The sequence below is a fragment of the Mustela putorius genome, unplaced genomic scaffold (genome assembly GCF_011764305.1).
Source record: "Mustela putorius furo isolate JIRA1106 unplaced genomic scaffold, ASM1176430v1.1 tig00003869_pilon_pilon_pilon, whole genome shotgun sequence".
Taxonomy (NCBI): Eukaryota; Metazoa; Chordata; class Mammalia; order Carnivora; family Mustelidae; genus Mustela; species Mustela putorius.
In genome coordinates, this window is record NW_025422021.1 from 36,351,485 (window position 1) to 36,369,067 (window position 17,583).

Genomic DNA, 17,583 nt, shown 5'->3' on the forward strand with positions numbered 1-17,583 from the left:
CATCTGTTTGAGACCTGGGTACAGCTCCCAGCCAAACTGGGCAGGGACAGTGTGTCTACCCACTGTAGTGGCCCCGACACACCACTTCTTCCTGCAACCACTTCTTACCAGAGCACCTCTTGGAGTCACACAACAGACACTGGTCTTGCATATTCCTTTTTGCACTTTTCAAGTGAGATCAACCTAACTCCACTTTGGTTGAAAACTTCCTAAGGGGGGGAACTTCAGTCTATTGTTTTGGTACAGATATATGGATGGTAAACCTTTTTAAAGTAAAGAAGGTGGCACCTACATGTAAAGTGCAGTCGTGAAACTAGTGTCACCCTATTTCGATTTTCTTGTTCAGGACAGGCACAAAGCTTTTTTTTTTTTTTTTTCTGAGAGGTGTTAGAATTTTAAGTTTTTCTGTGTAAAACTATTTAAAAGACCCCAGAAAGAACCACATATATTTTTTAAAGATTTTATTTATTTATTTGAGAAAGAGAGACAATGAGTGAAAGAAAGAGAGAGACCATGAGCTGGGGGGAGGGGAAGAGGGAGAAGCAGACTCCCTGCACAGCAGGGAGCCTGATGCGGGATGCAATCCCAGGACCCCTGGATCATGACTTGGGCCAAAAGGAGATGCTTCACTGGCTGAGCCACCCAGGCGTCCCTAAGAGCCACCTGTTTTTATAAATATGTAACTTATTGAGGAAGAGAATGAGGGAAGCCACCTTTCTATTTCTTCTCTCACCATGTACATATTTGGTCATTGTCTTAAACACTTTCTCAAAATAGTATCGTGTCTACATAAGAAACTGAGCTGACCTTTCCATAGAGAGGTCCTGGCATCTAAAATGATCAGGAAATTAATTAGTTTGTGTCTTCTGTTGTACTTGTATCTCTCATTTGCGTTGAGAATTAAAATCCTTACTGCTTTCTCAAGAAGAAGAAAAAAAGAATTTTATTTTATGTCCACTGTCAATAAAATGACGGAAGCAACACCGGACCGTTCTTCCTTGTCATCTAATTCATTGACACACTCATTTAAACCAAGCTGCAGATTACCTATGTAATAGCAAAGGACACAGTGAGCACCACACACAAGATATAGCAGCTTTGGTTAGAGGTACCGATCCACACCTGTGCTCCTTCTGTGAGCTACACTTAAAAATAATGACTTGGCATATGTAAATATCATGGAGCGTGGCCATGCAAAAACATCTACCAGACAAGCTGAGTTGAAAACACTTCACTTTCTTGAAAACACTTTCTTCTCTAGGACCAGTGAATTCTGAGTATGGGCCAGTTTCTCCATCACTATCGTCAACAGGAGAACTTCTTGTGCTGCTGTTACTAAGGTGTGTGTGGGTCTTTTTCTTAAACTAACAAAAACACGGACAAATGGAGATAGGAGTGTATGGACGAACAGGTTGAGGGGGATCGGCCAATAGTTAATGCTAAATTTTGTCTTATGAGACAAACTGAAAATAGTTTTATTTACTGACTTTATTCAAATTCACTATTTGAATGAGAGTAAGAGGCTGAGACTCCTTACACATACACTGCCACACACTTTCTTTTTCCCAGGCAGTACGGAGAGAACCTAGGACTCTTCTTGGAGGCTTTAGAAAAGGCAGATACTCTAGTTGAAACAAAAGGAACATTCTCCCACAAACAGAGAAGTTTTGAAAATTCCACTCATTGGCAATTTCTGTCATACAAATTTTATTCCATCTACTTTCAGCATCTGAAACCACGAGCTCCTCAACCCTATTGAAGAGGATTCCCCTTTAAGCCATTAATAAGGTTTAAGTAAAAAAGACATTCATTCCCATGAATTCATTCCCTGCCAACATTATGAATGTTGTGAGTAATCATTTTAACTAAAGCCCAGACAAAATGATAAAACACTTTTTTTGGTTCATGCTTTTGTAGTTTTTTTAATTAGATGATCTTTTAATAGCTTCCTTCCAAGATTTCCTTCTTCAGCCACTGAGTTTATAGTCTAGTCAAAGCTGGAAAAACTAATTATGGACATTTAAAGTGCCTTATGTTCTTCTAGCACATCTTTTAGGCAAAGCTACCTCCCCTTCCAGAGAAAGCTGAGACTAGAAGTGTTCAGCTAGATGATCTCCCCAATTCTAAACCAATACCTCCAATTTCCAAAAATATTTAAGTAAGCGTGTCGGTTTCTGCCTAAACTAAGGATTAAATATAATACCTTATGTTAAGAGTTCTAAGTTCACGCATCTCACAAAAATATTTAAGTAAGCATGTTGATTTCTGCCTAGGCGAAGGATTAAATATAATACCTTATGTTAAGAGTTCTAAGTTCAAGAGCCTCTTATCTTAGACTTAAGTTAATAATTCCTATTTGCTATACATTTATGAAAAAGCCTTGTAAATGATTTGATAATCAATATCTACTCCCAGGAGTCTAGCTATGGAAAAATTTCCCAAATGCAGAAAAAGATGCATGCACCAAGAAGCTCATCCCCCCAACCTACTGGAAACAGCCTTCAATGACCTGCACTACGGAAATCACTGGAGGTTGAATCATTAATATAATGTTTAAGAAGACCATGAATATAACAAAAACATCCTTGATAAAATACTAAGTGAAAAGGCTTATACAAAATTGTATATGTAGTCTGATGACATCATGTAAAATCTTATAGGAGAAATAAAATATGCATAGAAAAAAATAGATTTGGAAACACACCCTAAAATGTTAGCAGTGATTATCTTTAACCACTAGTGGGACTATTTATACTCCTTCTACTTTTCCATGTAGTCTGAATTTTCTATAATATCCATGGGTTATTTTTACTGAGAAAAGAATGAGTAAGAGAAGAAAGGAGCACCCCCTGAATACAAAATCAGGGGTGCCTCCCAAGGTCCCATTTCAGAGTGATTCTTCATCTTCACATCTTTAAGAGCTCCTGGCGAAGTGGGAGAAGACAGGATGCGGGTGTGTCACCTCCACTGATAAATAAAAAGCATAATGAGAAGTGAGAATAGTCTTTCCTGAGAAGAGCAGGGCCCTCTTGCTCCACCGTGGTTCAGAATCAGCCCTGACTGGGCAGACTTTAAACTAACTAGTCACATATTCCACAAAGGGAAGGAGCAGAGAAGTGATTGCGCTAAACAACAGTGGCATGGGAGGAGAGGCCTGACCCGGTTCTTACTCCCAGGAGAGATGTAATACGCATGGGTCAGAAGTGGGAGAAGTGAAGAAAGAAGGGGAGTGCAGGAACACACTCTATAATGATCCACAGTGAGTACGAGTGATCGAGACTCAGGAAGTAACAGGGCAGCCCTCAGGAAAAGCTCTTCCTTCACATCCATCTTCTCGTGTGAAACCAATCACATGTCTGTTTCTCAGATTTGAGCACACTGTGGCGATGAAAACCATCTGCTGGGCACACCCAGGGCCTGAATAGTTCTCACTGAGTGGTCAGTAACAAAGCTCTTCCTCAGCCTTCCTTGACTTGTTCCCACCTAGACTTCTGATGTCACCTGTGAAACAGAGAAAGAACACTGTCTTAAGAATGGACTCCCCATGTCCGTGCTCAGGAGATGATCTGCTTCTAAATATATTGGTAATATACGGGTCATGAGTCCAAATGCATTTCTAAAAAATTGATTTTCTTTTGGTATTGGAGTGGCTATGAGACCATGTTTTCTCTTAAAGATGTGAGTTCTGACCAGCTTGCCATGAGAACACAATGACCACAGGTAAGAGACCAGCCAGGCTAGGCGAAGACTCAGAAAGTTTCCCAGTGCTTGATTTGCAGAGTGGTTTTCCATCAGTGAAAGGGTAAGTTGAAAATAAAGCTAAGAACTGCTTTTGTTGAAATGAAGTTTTATTATGACATCCAAAAGAATTTCCAATTCTTTCCCTGAACTAGAGTTTCGGGGTGGCAAATGCAAGAATCAGTGGATTATTATGTAGGGATCAACACATTTCCAGTGACTGTCTTTCCCCCATGGCCCTCAGGTCCTTAAGTCCACTCTAAGTATAAAGCTATGAGAAAAACAAGTGGCTTTGTTCTGTCCTCAGTTCTTAATTCCTTTCAACCTTGTGTGGGAGAAAGGGAAATACATACACAACTGTTTATTTTATCCCAAGTTATTGGATCAAAGGCTGATTTAAGGATGGAGAGGCCAGATGGGCAAATTGGTAAGGACCTACCCCTACCAACACCAGGTCACTCCCATCTACAGTTGGTGTGCTCCTTCCTTGCCCTTACCCCCCCCAAAAGATCACCTTCACCCCTCTAGAGACAGACATATCTGAACAATATTTTAGCAACATGTAAATGGTTGCCTGTAAAATTACATTTTCCGTGAACTTCTAAAGGATAGGCCAAACAACATGAAAAAAAGAAAGAAAGAAAAAGAAAATGGGTCTTATATGGAGAAGAAAAAAATATATACAAAAAACCTGGACATTCAAAATTCATTGTTTCTAAAGATATCAACAGTTATGAATTTATAGGCTATCTGTTTTCTCATCCTCATTCTTTCATGGGTGGCCTGCACAGAAATGAAGGAATGTCTTTTTCCCAATTCACTTTCATTCACCAATTCATCAACTCTCCTTATATTAATAAAAAAAATTAAGTTTTCACAAAAGGCAAGTCAATAAGAAGCCAGTGCACTTGCTCATTTTACTCACAGTAAACACATCTGAAGAGGAACAAGATTGAGGATACTGGAGCTGAGAGGTGGATGGGCATCTCATTTGGGATCTTTTCTGACCTTTTCTACCACAGTTTTTAAAAAATCATGTTTAATTTTTGTTATCTCTTTCTGGTTTTTTTAAATGTATTTCAGCTCACAAATTAAACAAAATGACAAGTGTTTCAAACCCAAACTACAGTTTATTTTTCACCAAAACAATACTATTGTTTTCATTATGCGAGAGTTGAAATACATTCCTCCTAAATATGTAAGACTTGTTGTCTTGAGCACATCTAGGAGTTCATGCCTGCCTTCCAGATTATATAAAGCATGGATCTGTCTTGCTCTAACAAAGTCCCCCATATCTATGATCCATAATTGTCAGGACGCAAGGAAGTGTTGGAGTGACCAGAAATACTGAAAGGAACCTAATGCAACACAATCCCCTCCGTGACACAATCAATCTGTGAAGAGAAATTCTGCAGGGTAAGTGTTTAGGGCTTAGCCCATGTTCGGTGTCGGAGCCTCAGCCTAGGTCCTGACACAGGACTTCTTTGGGAAGTTAGTGGGCACTCATAAAGATTAAGGAAAGGGAAGCAAAGGGAAAGATGGAAGGAGGGAAATAAGGAAGGAAGAAAGGAAGGTAGGGGGCGCCTGGGTGGCTCAGTGGGTTAAAGCTGCTGCCTTCAGCTCAGGTGATGATCCCAGGGTCCTGGGATCGAGCCCTGTATTGGGCTCTCTGCTCGGCTGCTTCCTCTTCTCTCTCTGCCTGCTTCTCTGCCTACTTGTGATCTCTGTCTCTTAAATAAATAAATAAAATCTTAAAGAAAAGAAAGGAAAGTAGGAGAGAAGGGAGGAAGGAAGGGAAGGAGGAGGGAGAGTCTTAATTGTATTTCTGTTCCTTGCAATTTACTCTCTTAATAAATTTTCATCAAATGGAATCCCCATTGCTGTTTTTCCTTCAAACTACATGTTCACATTTTAACATTTATTATGTTTATAACTTGGACGGGTAATATACAAACATAATTAAAGCAAATGGTAAGATCACGGAGCCAAATCTTGGGTTCAACTGCCAGTTAACTGAATTATATTTCTACCGTACAAATGAGCTACTGCTGAAAAGCCTTGAATGTGTGACTAAAATATGTTTAGTGGAAAAAGACGATCGACATACATTTTCTGTCCCACAGCAATAAAGTTGCATAGTGTATAGTGTATCATGAGAATAAGGAACATGTTTTAGGCACTGATCCATAAAAATGCCCATGAAAGAGAATTAAAAAAATATCAAGTCTTTGAGCAGTGTGACCTGATTCCATTAATGCCAAATAGCTATATAGTTTGTGAGTGCCTTGGAAAGATTCAAAAGGATACATGTACTTTATTGCTGGCCGTGCTAACCTCCCTTGGGGAGCAAAATTTGTGGGAAAGGAATGTGAAGAGAGGCTTCTACTTGTTCCTTCCTATGTCCGTATATTGTTTGAATTTTTTAAACAATGCATTATCTTCAAATCTGATAATAATGGAAAATAAAATAACTAAGAAAAAATATCATGATTTTAAATTAGTATTGAAATATGTAAATTTTCAGAGCAAAAATGTAGTCCATTAACATGACTTACCTTGCTATAATCGGATTTTTCTCCATTACAGTCCATGAATTTCTATTTGATTTTATTAGCAATCTCTTTCAGAAGACCCTTGAGATCATTAATCTTGGAAAGGGAGAAAACATAGAACGGGTCTTAAGATACATTTTCCATCTGTCCATGATTTAAATGATTACTCTATGGCTTTTCCTTGAAACAGATGTAGATACTAAGTAGCAAGTATGGCGTATCCTGGAACAGAGCAGAATGGGTGGCAGGCGATATGGACCCTGCCCCCTGCTTACTTTCCGAAATCATGGCACTAGCAAATACTCATCAACACCAAGGAGTGGGAGCTTTTCTCAAAGGAAAATCAACAATGGTTCTCAGATAGAAATGACAGGTTTTAACCACACAGAGAAATAATATGCAGAAATAATCATGGCATATGTAGTTAATGCTAATAAAATTATAAGATATCAACAATGTTTCACTTCAGTAGAAGTATAATACTAATGAAAATATGATATAGGGGCACCTGGTTGCCTCAGTTGGTTAAGTGTCTGCCTTTGGCTCAGGTCATGATCCCAAGGCCCTGGGGTCAAGCCCCACCTCCATCTCCCTGCTCCATGGGGAATCTTCTCCCTCTGCCTTTCCTCTCACTCATGTCCACGTTCTTGTTTTCTCTCTCTAAAATAATTAAAATATTTAAAAATAATAATAATATGATAAAATACTAATAAATCAAATATTTGTAACTGAAGTGTCTACTCCCACAAAAAATGTATACATAGCAAAACAATTTAAGTAAAATACATAATAAAATTATTTTTGATATGTGCATCTTTCACAACTTATGACACAAGATGAATGAAGCTCATTCTAAATTACACACCTTATCAGTATATTTGATAAAAGTTCATGGACATAGTGCAATTTCAATACAGTTGGTTTCTAACTTGGTATGTTTCTCACTCAAGGGAAAAAAATATGTTTTTATCTTGGGCTTATTTCCAGTAATAATCTCTTCATTTAACTTTTTTTTTTTCTGAGAATGAAACGAGTCCATAAAGACTAATAGCTGCCTAAAATAAAGAAGGTCTAGTAAGATCACTACTTACAGACCTAGGGTCAATTGTGAATGACTTTGTTTTAGGGTATAATGAATGGAGAAATTTTTTATTTGTTGAAGGGGCTTAGTGAGAGCCCTATATTTGTTGAGAGTAGAATGACTTCAATAAGCTGCTAAAAGCAGATGTAAGATTCTGAGAACTTGCTCAAGGAACAGGTGATGATCCCTCCCTTAAGTTCTCTGTGGATGCAAAGGAGAGACATTTTTTGTTGCTCAGTAGGGTGGGGAGGGTACAGGATCCAGGAGGGAATAAAGAGGAGAGGGGACAGGGGAGCAGAATGAGAAGCAGGGAGACAGGGAGTGAGACCGTGCACAGTCTGAGGCCTCCCTGGGACCCTCCCAGATTCTTCCCAAACCTACAAAATGCATGGCGCCAATGGGCTTCCTTCCAGTAGAAACCAGCAAAGGGGCTGAGCTCCACATCGAAGGGCATGCAAAAGAGACAGAACCTGCAAGCTCTTCTCTGAGGACCCTGGGAACTCCTGGCCTGTGTGTGGACAGCTTCAACCATGACAAGTGACTTTCCCAGCCCCCACCTCCCACAGCCCCCACAGCTCTGGCCCACTATCCCCACTGAGGCTGTCACCGCCAGATCCTCAGTGGTCAGGAGGTCTCAGTCTGTAAACGGCACGGCTCCTGGTTCCAATGCCCTGATTCACTGATGACCTCTGACCCACGACCCAGAGAGGCTCCAGCCCTGCCCCTCTCTCCCTCCAAAGCTACCCCAACAGAGACCATGAGTGAAAACAACACAATAACCAAAAATAGCCTGCTTTCTGCACACACACCTAAACAAGTCTGGGGTGCCTCTATTCTCAAACCAGACTGTTTAAGCTGCTCTTGTGTGGCCACCCCAGTGGCTCAGAGGGTCTTTGAAAAAGTACACCAGATGTGCCCTCTCCAGCTAAAACTCTGCAGAAGCTTCTCTCACACGGTATAAAATCCAACTGGACAGAAGCAAGTTCCATCACAGGACGGCCCAGCCACCCCCACTTCCCTCCCACTCAGAGCTTCCCCAGTTCACGCTGCCCCTCGTTTGCTGCCTGGAATGCTCCCTGCTTCTCTGGACTCGGGTCTTTCCAGCTATTGACCCTGCTCCCTTCTGACACAGACACAGGTGATCTGTGGAGTGCGTGCCAGATCCTGCATTGAAAATCACTGTTGCCAGGACGCCTGGGTGGCTCAGTTGGTTAAGCAGCTGCCTTCGGCTCAGGTCATGATAGCATCCTGGGATCGAGTCCCACATCAGGCTCCTTGCTCGGCAGGGAGCCTGCTTCTCCTTCTGCCTCTGCCTACCACTCTATCTGCCTGTGCTGGCATGCTCTCTTTCTCTCTCTCTCTCTCTGACAAATAAATAAATAAAATATTAAAAAAAAAAAAAGATAATCATTGTTGCCACCAAATCCTGCACAATTCAGGTCCTATAACCACGCCACTTCACAAAGGTTCCATTCATGACACTGGGGGGCCACATCTGCTTCGAAGGCTCTTAGCCCCATGCCTGGCACATCGCGGGTGCTCGGTAAATATGATGTGCTACGTGTCCCCGCCACAGAAGCAACAGACAATGGACCTAAATATAAATACATGAGGTAGAAAAGTGAATATATCATATAAGGATATATATTATTTATTACATACCATATGTGTCTAATATAAATACTCAATCTGAGAATGCTATCTCCAATTGCTCCTTTCATATATTCTCCTAATATTCGCTAAATTTTCCATAATCTTTAAATATACCTATCACTTTTCTTTTTCCTCTCCATTGGTTATAATCGTGATACACATCCTAGCATAATCATTTACGTACAGCATTCAACTCCAATCAAATAGGAATCTTCCCAGCATCTCAGGGAATGACCCACAACACATCAGAATGAGAGAAGCTGTAAAAGATCCGCTATTGTGTGATACTGAGTCCCCAAAGATGGCTGCTAATGGTTCCTTCGTGCCTGTCCACAAGTGCCACTCCTACCTCAGGAGGTGGGTGACTGAATCTGGTCGGTGGCTTCTCTGAACAGACTCTGGTGGAAGTGACATCACACCAGGCCCTCAAAAGTAACAGCAGTCTGCTTCCTCACTCTTGGAAGAAGGGGGATTGCCTCAAGACCGCCAAGCGATGACAAGCCCAAGCCACAAGGATCAGAAGTCATGGGCAAAAGAGAAGGCCACCGAGATGCCAGATCCTGGCCTCACCACCCACTGTATCCAGCCCAAGAAACCCAATTGAGTACACGTGATGCAGAACTTCCCAGATGTGCTCTTCCCAAACCCCCGACCTACTGGAAAAAAAAAAAAAAAGCTAGAACAAAATAAAATGGTGGGTTGACGCCACTGAACTATAAGGGATTGTTCGTTATGCAGCAAAGCATTTGCACAAAATACACCACCATCCTGAGTAGTTGACCAGTGTATACAGCTGGTCATTGCAGAGAAAGGAAAAGAGAGGATGAGTCAGAAGGAAGAGAAGAGCTGCTCCGGGGGGACCAGGAAGGCATACTGTCCTGTCAGCACCAGACTTCAGGAGGCGAGGCCTATGAAAATGCAGCCTTGGTTCTTAAGAACGCCGGTGGTAAATAACACAAAAATAACCAAGAAATTTTGAGCTGGATAAATCCTTCTATAAGAGCTCCATGTGGATCTTTTGGGTCATTTTTTCACTCAGCAAATGTTCCTTGAGACCCTACTGGTCCGGGCAAGGCACTGAGTGCCTGAGATTCTGCCTTACCTGGTGGGGTACTGTCCAGCCCCAAACAGCACAGCACTGGGAGGGAATGTGACGATCATCATCCAGGATGCTCGTCTCAAAATACCATGATAAAATACCACGCATCATCTCCTCCACAGAGCCCAACAGGGATCCAGTATTTATGAGTATTATGAGTCAACTGTAATTTCTAATCATCACTTCTGGCCACCCAACTCCGGGTGGATGTGGGCACACTCTCCCAACCCTAATGTTCACATGTGTATTTGTGCATCTGCAGTGCCCTTCAAATTAAGTAGCTAGCAAATTAGAGCAGCATCCGAGATGAGCACAGAGCCACTTAGGCTCCCAAATCGCTCTTCTGAGCCTTGCAGGTGTTTCTGTAACTACAAACATCTTACACCTGCTTTTACAGCTGAGAGAAAGAGAAGACGGGGTCCTGGGCCTGACAGAGACATCAAAGAGTTTAGAGATCATGGGAATGGGACTCCAGCCCTGTTGCCCGGAGGGGCCGGGAACATCTGAGAAGCAGCTCTGTTGCAGTACCCAGACCTCACTCAGTGAATGAAGAAAGATGAATACGGAACAGGGTCATTTCTATCTTTTTTTTTTTTTAAATAATTAACTTCTTTTGTTTTCAGACTGCAACCACTGGCCTCTAGCTGAAAGCTCAAAGACAACCTAGATTTTTTATTTTTTTGAGAGAGAGAGAGAGAGAGAAAGTACATGTGAGCAGGAGGGTGAGGTGGGGAGGAGGAGGGGCAGAGTGAGAGAGAGAATCTCAAGCTGGCTCCACCCTGAGTGCAGAGCCCAGCCCAGGGCTCGATCTCACAGCCCTGAGATCATGACCTGAGCTGAAACCAAGGGTCAGACACTTAACCAGCTGAGCGACCCAGGTACCCCCAAATAACACAGACTTTAAAAAAAAAAAAGTTGTTTCCAAAACTATTATCAGGACTATACCTTTGTATCCAGCTGTCTAAAGCGATGCCTCATTCTTCAAAGATGTTTAAGAGAGAGAGAGAGAGAGAAGGGAAAGGGGGAGGAAACGGTTATTACACTCAATTTTTCAGTCTTTCAAAGAACAAAACACAGATTAATTTCATTTTCAACTAAATTCATGTCAGCTGCTTCCCAAATGAAGTGGGATCCCACTCTTACCCCAGTTAGCAGTATAGCAAGTGCATGCTACCTCTGCTGAGAGAGCGGTAAGGTCCCTCCCTCCTTTCCAAAATCAAGATCTCAGCATCTATGGATGAAATGAATGGAGAAAGCTTAGGGAGTCTACCTTGTAACTCAAAGAGAAAGAGCATGCCATGTACCTCATGGCACCTCATGGCCATGTCCCATTAGCTGTGTTGAACGTAGCACAGGGGTTGAGTGTGCTTACATTTACTCTTAGATAGAGTAAATTTTAAGGTACTGTGGAGCTCTCAATTAGAGTTACATCGGACCGTTAACCATGTTAACGTGCATAATAAGAAGGGCACATGCCTAAAGGCCATACATGACACACTACTTGGGGACCATCTATGGATTTAGCTGTGACTTTTCTAGTTCCATGGGACATTTATGACAACTCCATATAATTCATAAATAATGGTGAGGAATTCTCAAGGATAGTCTCTAACTAATCTACCAAATGCTTTTCGATTCTATTTCTTCATCACAGAGACACATGTGTGGCACCGCCAAGATTATGCCAATTGTCCATGATCAGAGGTCTCCCCAGAATCCACCGCCACAGCCATGGCAGAGGGAGCCGCGCTCTTGTTACCTGGTTCCCGTGCCCTGCCCTGCAGTCCCCAAATACCTCTTTCTTCCCCCCAGGACCTGGAGGACATTCAGGATGGTAGGTGGGAGGTTCTGCCCTTCTTGAAAGCCTGGCACACACATAGGGGCTTGTTATTTTCAATTGACTAGGTAATATCTTTTTGGTGCTATTTCTTTCTGCTATAAATTCTCTTTACAGAGTTTACACAAATAAGCTACTTATGTTCTGCCGCCTTGTGTGTACAAGGGGAGCCTAGCAAAGCAGAAATGAACTACTGACATACTCCTCCGAGGCATCATTGGCTTTCGTGTTGATCTTGACGAGGTAATTTTCTTTCATGACACTCTCCCACGCCAGAGTCTCGTTGTCTTCATTTCTGAAACCTTGAATAATGAGACCAAAAAAAAAAAAAAACACACACACACACATTCAAATTGTCTCATTTGCCCCTTACCTCTTAAATCAACACCTGCTAGTCATTTGGTGATAGATACCCTGGAGCCAGAAGAATTAGATTTGTCCCCGCACAGGCTGATCTAAGTAATGTGACTTACCAGTGGCAGCAGCAGAGCGATGGAATGTTAATGAATTTCTTAGTAACAATGAGGAATGGGAGCTGCCTGCCTGAAATAGGAATGCAATCTTTATTCTAAATAGAGATAAATCTAAAGCCTGCCTGTGTGTTTTGTGACTTTGCAAAATCATTTCAGTAATAAATTTTGTCCTCACATTTTATATGTGCTCCTCTTTCATTTGGATGACGTAAAAATGCTAAATCAACCACTCAGAGAATTACTGATGGATTGCTGCTCTAAGCCTAAACCCAGAATAGGAACTTCGGAGGAGAGGAAAATAAGCCTTGGACATCGTTCCTCCCCTTGTGAAATATGCGGTCTGGGTGTAGACCTCAAGGAAAACTCTTACGTCTAGTCTTTTCCTTTCAACATGGTTTGCCATAAAATTGGCCTGGGGGTATGTTCCAGCAAGATCTCCCAGTTCAGTTTCTTACAATACTTGGGCCCTTCGGAAGGCAAGCAAACAAAATAACAGATCAACATGGCGCCTATGTTTCAGATAGTGGTGTACTGGGCGGCCATTCGCTGTATGAATTCATGGGGGAAAGAAAAGAACATATGTTCATGTAGGTGTCCACTTGGAAAAAAAGTCTATTGAGTTTTGTTTTTAAATTGCCTTTAAATTATAAGTTCTGCCTGGATTGAAAAAGAATTAATTGGAAATTAAAGACCTAGCCAATAAGGCAAGTGACAGGATTGAAGCAAATCCTACATAGCAAATACAGATTTATAGAAAGTAATCCCTAACTGAATTTCTTTTAATGGTATTTTTCTTAGCCAAGTGATTTCCAATGTCTTTTCCTCAAATGAAAATGTCTGCAGAAGCCCAATAGGAGTACCTGAAAATCAACACAGAAAGGATCAACACACTCTGAGCACAGAACTAGAGAGCAACAGTGATTAATGACAAAAAAAAAAAAAAAAAAAAAAAAGAAAGAAAGAAAAGATGGCCAACTTCTCTAGCAGTCAAAACAATGCTGTTGGGATGATGACGTTGCATTTTCACCAACCAAAGTGGAAAATTAGCAGAGTCTATGAGTCTATAGTAATAACTGTAGCCTATGTGGGCAAAGATGTGGATCAACAGGTTTCAGTGGGAAATATCTGTAAATTTGTCACAGCCTTCGGGTATGATGGATGAAAAGGTGGAAGAGGAAGGTGGCCAACAATATCAAAAGAATTAAACCTGTACATGCATTTATCTAGAAATTTCTCTCCTATGAATAACTCCAAGGAAAAAGTTCAGATGTGCTAAAAAATGAAGGCATCTGTTTATCATCGCACTGTGTGATACTGAAAGAATGGAAACAGTCTACATGTTTAACAGCAAGGAATTGGTTACATTAAATATGGCGCAGCCATAGTCTGGGATACTCTACAGTTTAGAACTGTCATATATGGACACCTGGGTGGTGCAGTCGGTTAAGCCACTGCCTTCAGCTCAGGTTATGATCCCAGGGTCTTGGGACTGAGTCCTGCATTGGGCTCCTTGCTCAGTGGAGAGTATGCTTCTCCCTCTCCTGCTCCCCCTGCTTGTGTGTGCTCTCTCGCTCGCTCTCTCTCTCTCTGACAAATAAATAAAATCCTTTAAAAAAAAAAGAAAGAAAAGAACTGTCAGAGAGATTTATATTTAGAGATATGGAAAATGTTCATGATGTATCATTAGCCAAATGAACAGATTAGATTATGAATATGTCTTTACAGAACAACCTAGCTATCACATAGCCACACAAAAATAGTAGAGTAGATACCATTATGTTGACAATATTTATCTCTGAGTGGAGGGTTACACGTGCTCTTGCTCTTATTTGTGTTTTTCTATAGTTTTCAAATGTTCTATAATGAATATGGAATACTTTCGCTTCATGGAAAGCAATATATTTTATACAAGTGGATCACTGGTAGCATACCTTTTCATGATTACTGTAGGAGGTCACCAGAAAGTACCCAAGATGGAAGTTTGGATTCTACCTTTTCTGAAAAGCTAGTTGAAAAATCTTTCCTTCTTCTCCACAGAAGGACAGTTTAGGCTTAAATCCCATGACGTCCCCCTCACTTGCAGGCAAATGCGAAGTGAACTTGGGAAATGGGTTACCACAAGAGGCTTTGCCAACCACAGAGTGCTGCTGTTTCTAGAATTAGTGATCATCAGGAAGAAGCAAATGAATGCATGGTGAAAAGACACGTCCAGAAGTCTAATGAGTAAACGGGACTCTCAGCTCCCCATCTCCACCATCAACACACTCTGGGTGGAGAAGGACTTGCCATATGGTCACCCATTCCCTCCATTTCTCTATTCCTTCCTGAGACTAAGAACTGTTTGAAGACAGAGATTTGTCCTTAATTATACCCCGAGCTTTCTGGTTCCCCTGATCCTGGACTGAGCACAGTGTATCTTTGAAGAGTGGACCTCCATCCCCGATAGCCCTTCCATCCACCTAGGCCCAGACGGAATCCAACCAGTGGTGGTGGGGATTCACGGCCTCAGAGAGCTATTCGTTTCACTTCCTCATAGCAGGGATTGTGCTTATATCAAGTCAAAACCTTCCTCCCTGTTACTTCTACCCATGGCTTGCTTTTTCTCTGGAACCACTCTGGTAAAAATATGGCCCAAGCAGCCCAGCCATCACGTGACTTTGTTCATAACTGTATCCCCAGAACAAAGTTCGTATTTGCAAAGGAAAGCAAGCCTTGAGCAAGACGACTGTTTTTACACTGTTTCTTCTCTATGTGCTATAGGGTTTACCCCTTTTCATGCTTTACTCTCTTTGATTAAAAGTTTGTGACCTAAAAGTTCATTCTTTTTCTTCTGATTTTTAAAAGAAAAGAAATGTAGAGATTTTCGTGGTCCCTGCAGCACATGAACTCCAGTGCTGTGTGTGATGGAGAGGCTACCCCAGCCCAGCCCAGAGCCAGATCCCCAGGCTAAATCCAAGGTTAGAAGGCAGAGTGAATGGGCTAGTGGTACCCTTTCTTTTTCTCTGTGTCCAAACGTGCAAATGCATAAAAATAGGCCTCTCCCTTCTTTCCTGCTTAATGTGGTTGAAACATGTCTGTATGCTAGGATGATCTGTCTGGCTCAGGGGATCCAGGATTTGGCATTAAGAGAACCTAGCCTGGTGCAGGGAAGACAGCTATACCTGAGGAGGGGGTACCTGAGTGTGATGGAGAAGCCCATGGTGACAGATTCTGGTTCCTAGAGTGGGGGTGAGGAGAGGGAGCTGTGCGGGGACCCTCCTGCACCTCGGACCTTGGCAGAGCTAAGGAGGTGGGTGGCCACAGAAGAGAGAGAACCGATTGAGCTGTAGACCTTCCTGCCTTTGGAAAGGAAGTGGGTCCCCATCAAGGAGAGTGTGCAGAGTATGGACCCCCGGCATTTGGAGGCTTAGGGGAAGCAGCCACCAGAGAAAGGATTGCCAAGTCCTTGGAGCTAAGGACCCAGCCAGGGAACAGCTGAAGGGCTCACCCAGTGCCCACACAGTAAAGGATCAGTTTTACACACATGCCAGGTCAGAGAGCATGGAGCGGGCTTAGAACAGTACCCCTTTTTCTGGAAAAGACTTTCTGCTTCTTCACCTCCTTCCTCCTTGTGCTCCAACCTACAGCGGGTCAGTGACCGCAGCTGATGGGTGGGAGAGAAGGGGCGTAATAGAGGAAAAAGCCAACAGCCCACACTTCCTGACAACTCTGCCTGCTGAGAGGGGGTACCACAAAGACGGAAGTCTCCCCCCGCCCAGCCCGAATGGCAATTAAGGAGCTGGTTAATAGACTGGACTGAATTTAGAGTAAAGTAACTGTAGGATTTCCTATTTCTCTAGGAGCAGCCAGAGAAGTCATGAGCTCTGCCGGAGTAGGGCTGACATCTCCCAGAAGCAAACACAAAGTCATGTTTTGACCCTGTCCCATAAAGCATGCCTGTTCGATGTCCGATTTACGTGATGAGGATGCTCACCCGGAAGTCCTTCCTCCAGAGTAAGACTGTCCGAGCAAATCTGCCACACTCCCTGAATCTACTCTTTCCCCTCTCATCATTCACAGGCTGGCCTGGTGCCTAATCGTACAGACCTACAGATGTGTGCCACGACCTAACGGTGCGTAATTCCTTCCTGCGGCCACGCGGACCGGCGGGAGTCCCTGTGATAGATCATTGCTTTTGATCCCCAGCACAGACGGACAAACCACTCACAGCAGGCGGAAGGCTCAGCATTTCCCTCTCTGCAGCAGCACCCGAAGCACTTCTTGACCACCATGTAGAAGTAGGCGAAGACCACGAAGGGGAAGGGGATGTTCAGACGGTTGCAATACTCCTGCACCAGGAAGTACCTCTGGAACTTCCAGACCTGGTCGTTGTTCTCCTGGACGGTGCCCACAGTGTAGCTGGCAGGAGGGGAGAGAGGGACAAGCCTCAGCCTTCCACGTGCCTCCTCACCTCACTGGCAAGCACGGTGACATTGGGAACAAGGTATTCCTGGGACAGCCTGAGTCCAGGATAGGAGAGGAGGAGCCACATGGAGCCCAGAGCCAGGACAACTCGGCGCCGGGCACTCTTCCATTCATGCTGGACCAGAATGGTGTCTGGCTTTTGGGCTTTGAGGTTTGGGGTTTTTGTTTTTATCACACACTAAAAAAGGCTGTCTGCTGAACGCATAAAAAATGCTTTACTTCAAGACCTTTCAAGGATTCCCTTTTTCTGTTCGTCTGTTACTATGTCAGCCACAAAGAGGCCAAAGGTGTCGACTTTCTTAGAAACAATTTGTCCCTCATACATTGCTAATGGGAGTTTAATTGTAAATAATCCACGAAGGAAGTTTATTAATATCTATCAAGGGCCTTAGAAATGTTCAGACCTTGGATTCAATGACTTTACTTCTGGAAACCTAAGACTAAGGAAGTACTGAGGGAAAAAAAAAAGTGTATATATGGATATACACACAGCTGTCTGTCACAGTCCTGAAAGTAACAGTTGCCCCAAGCTCCTGCCTCAACAGAAGGGGACAACAGAAACATTCAACACTAAGAAAATATATCACTCATTACGGCTAATTAATTAATAGTTAATTAATAAGGTTACATTATATAGCCATTAAAAATTATGATTATGAATAATTTTTATACTTTGGGGAAATGCT

The 17,583-nt window shown here is 42.6% G+C and overlaps 1 protein-coding gene across 1 annotated transcript in view; it reads right to left on the reverse strand.

Annotated features, from left to right (window-relative positions):
• Positions 1-808: 808 nt before the first annotated feature.
• TRPM8 (transient receptor potential cation channel subfamily M member 8) overlaps positions 809-17,583 on the reverse strand; it is a 77,568-nt gene continuing 60,793 nt past the window's right edge. The window contains exons 21-25 of the mRNA XM_004777548.2: positions 16,641-16,831; positions 12,163-12,262; positions 11,069-11,102; positions 6,294-6,386; positions 809-3,501 (exon numbers count right to left, since the gene is read on the reverse strand). Of these exons, the coding sequence (XP_004777605.1) occupies positions 6,336-6,386; positions 11,069-11,102; positions 12,163-12,262; positions 16,641-16,831 (376 nt within the window). The 3' untranslated portion in view covers positions 809-3,501; positions 6,294-6,335. The remainder of the gene's footprint in view (positions 3,502-6,293; positions 6,387-11,068; positions 11,103-12,162; positions 12,263-16,640; positions 16,832-17,583) is intronic.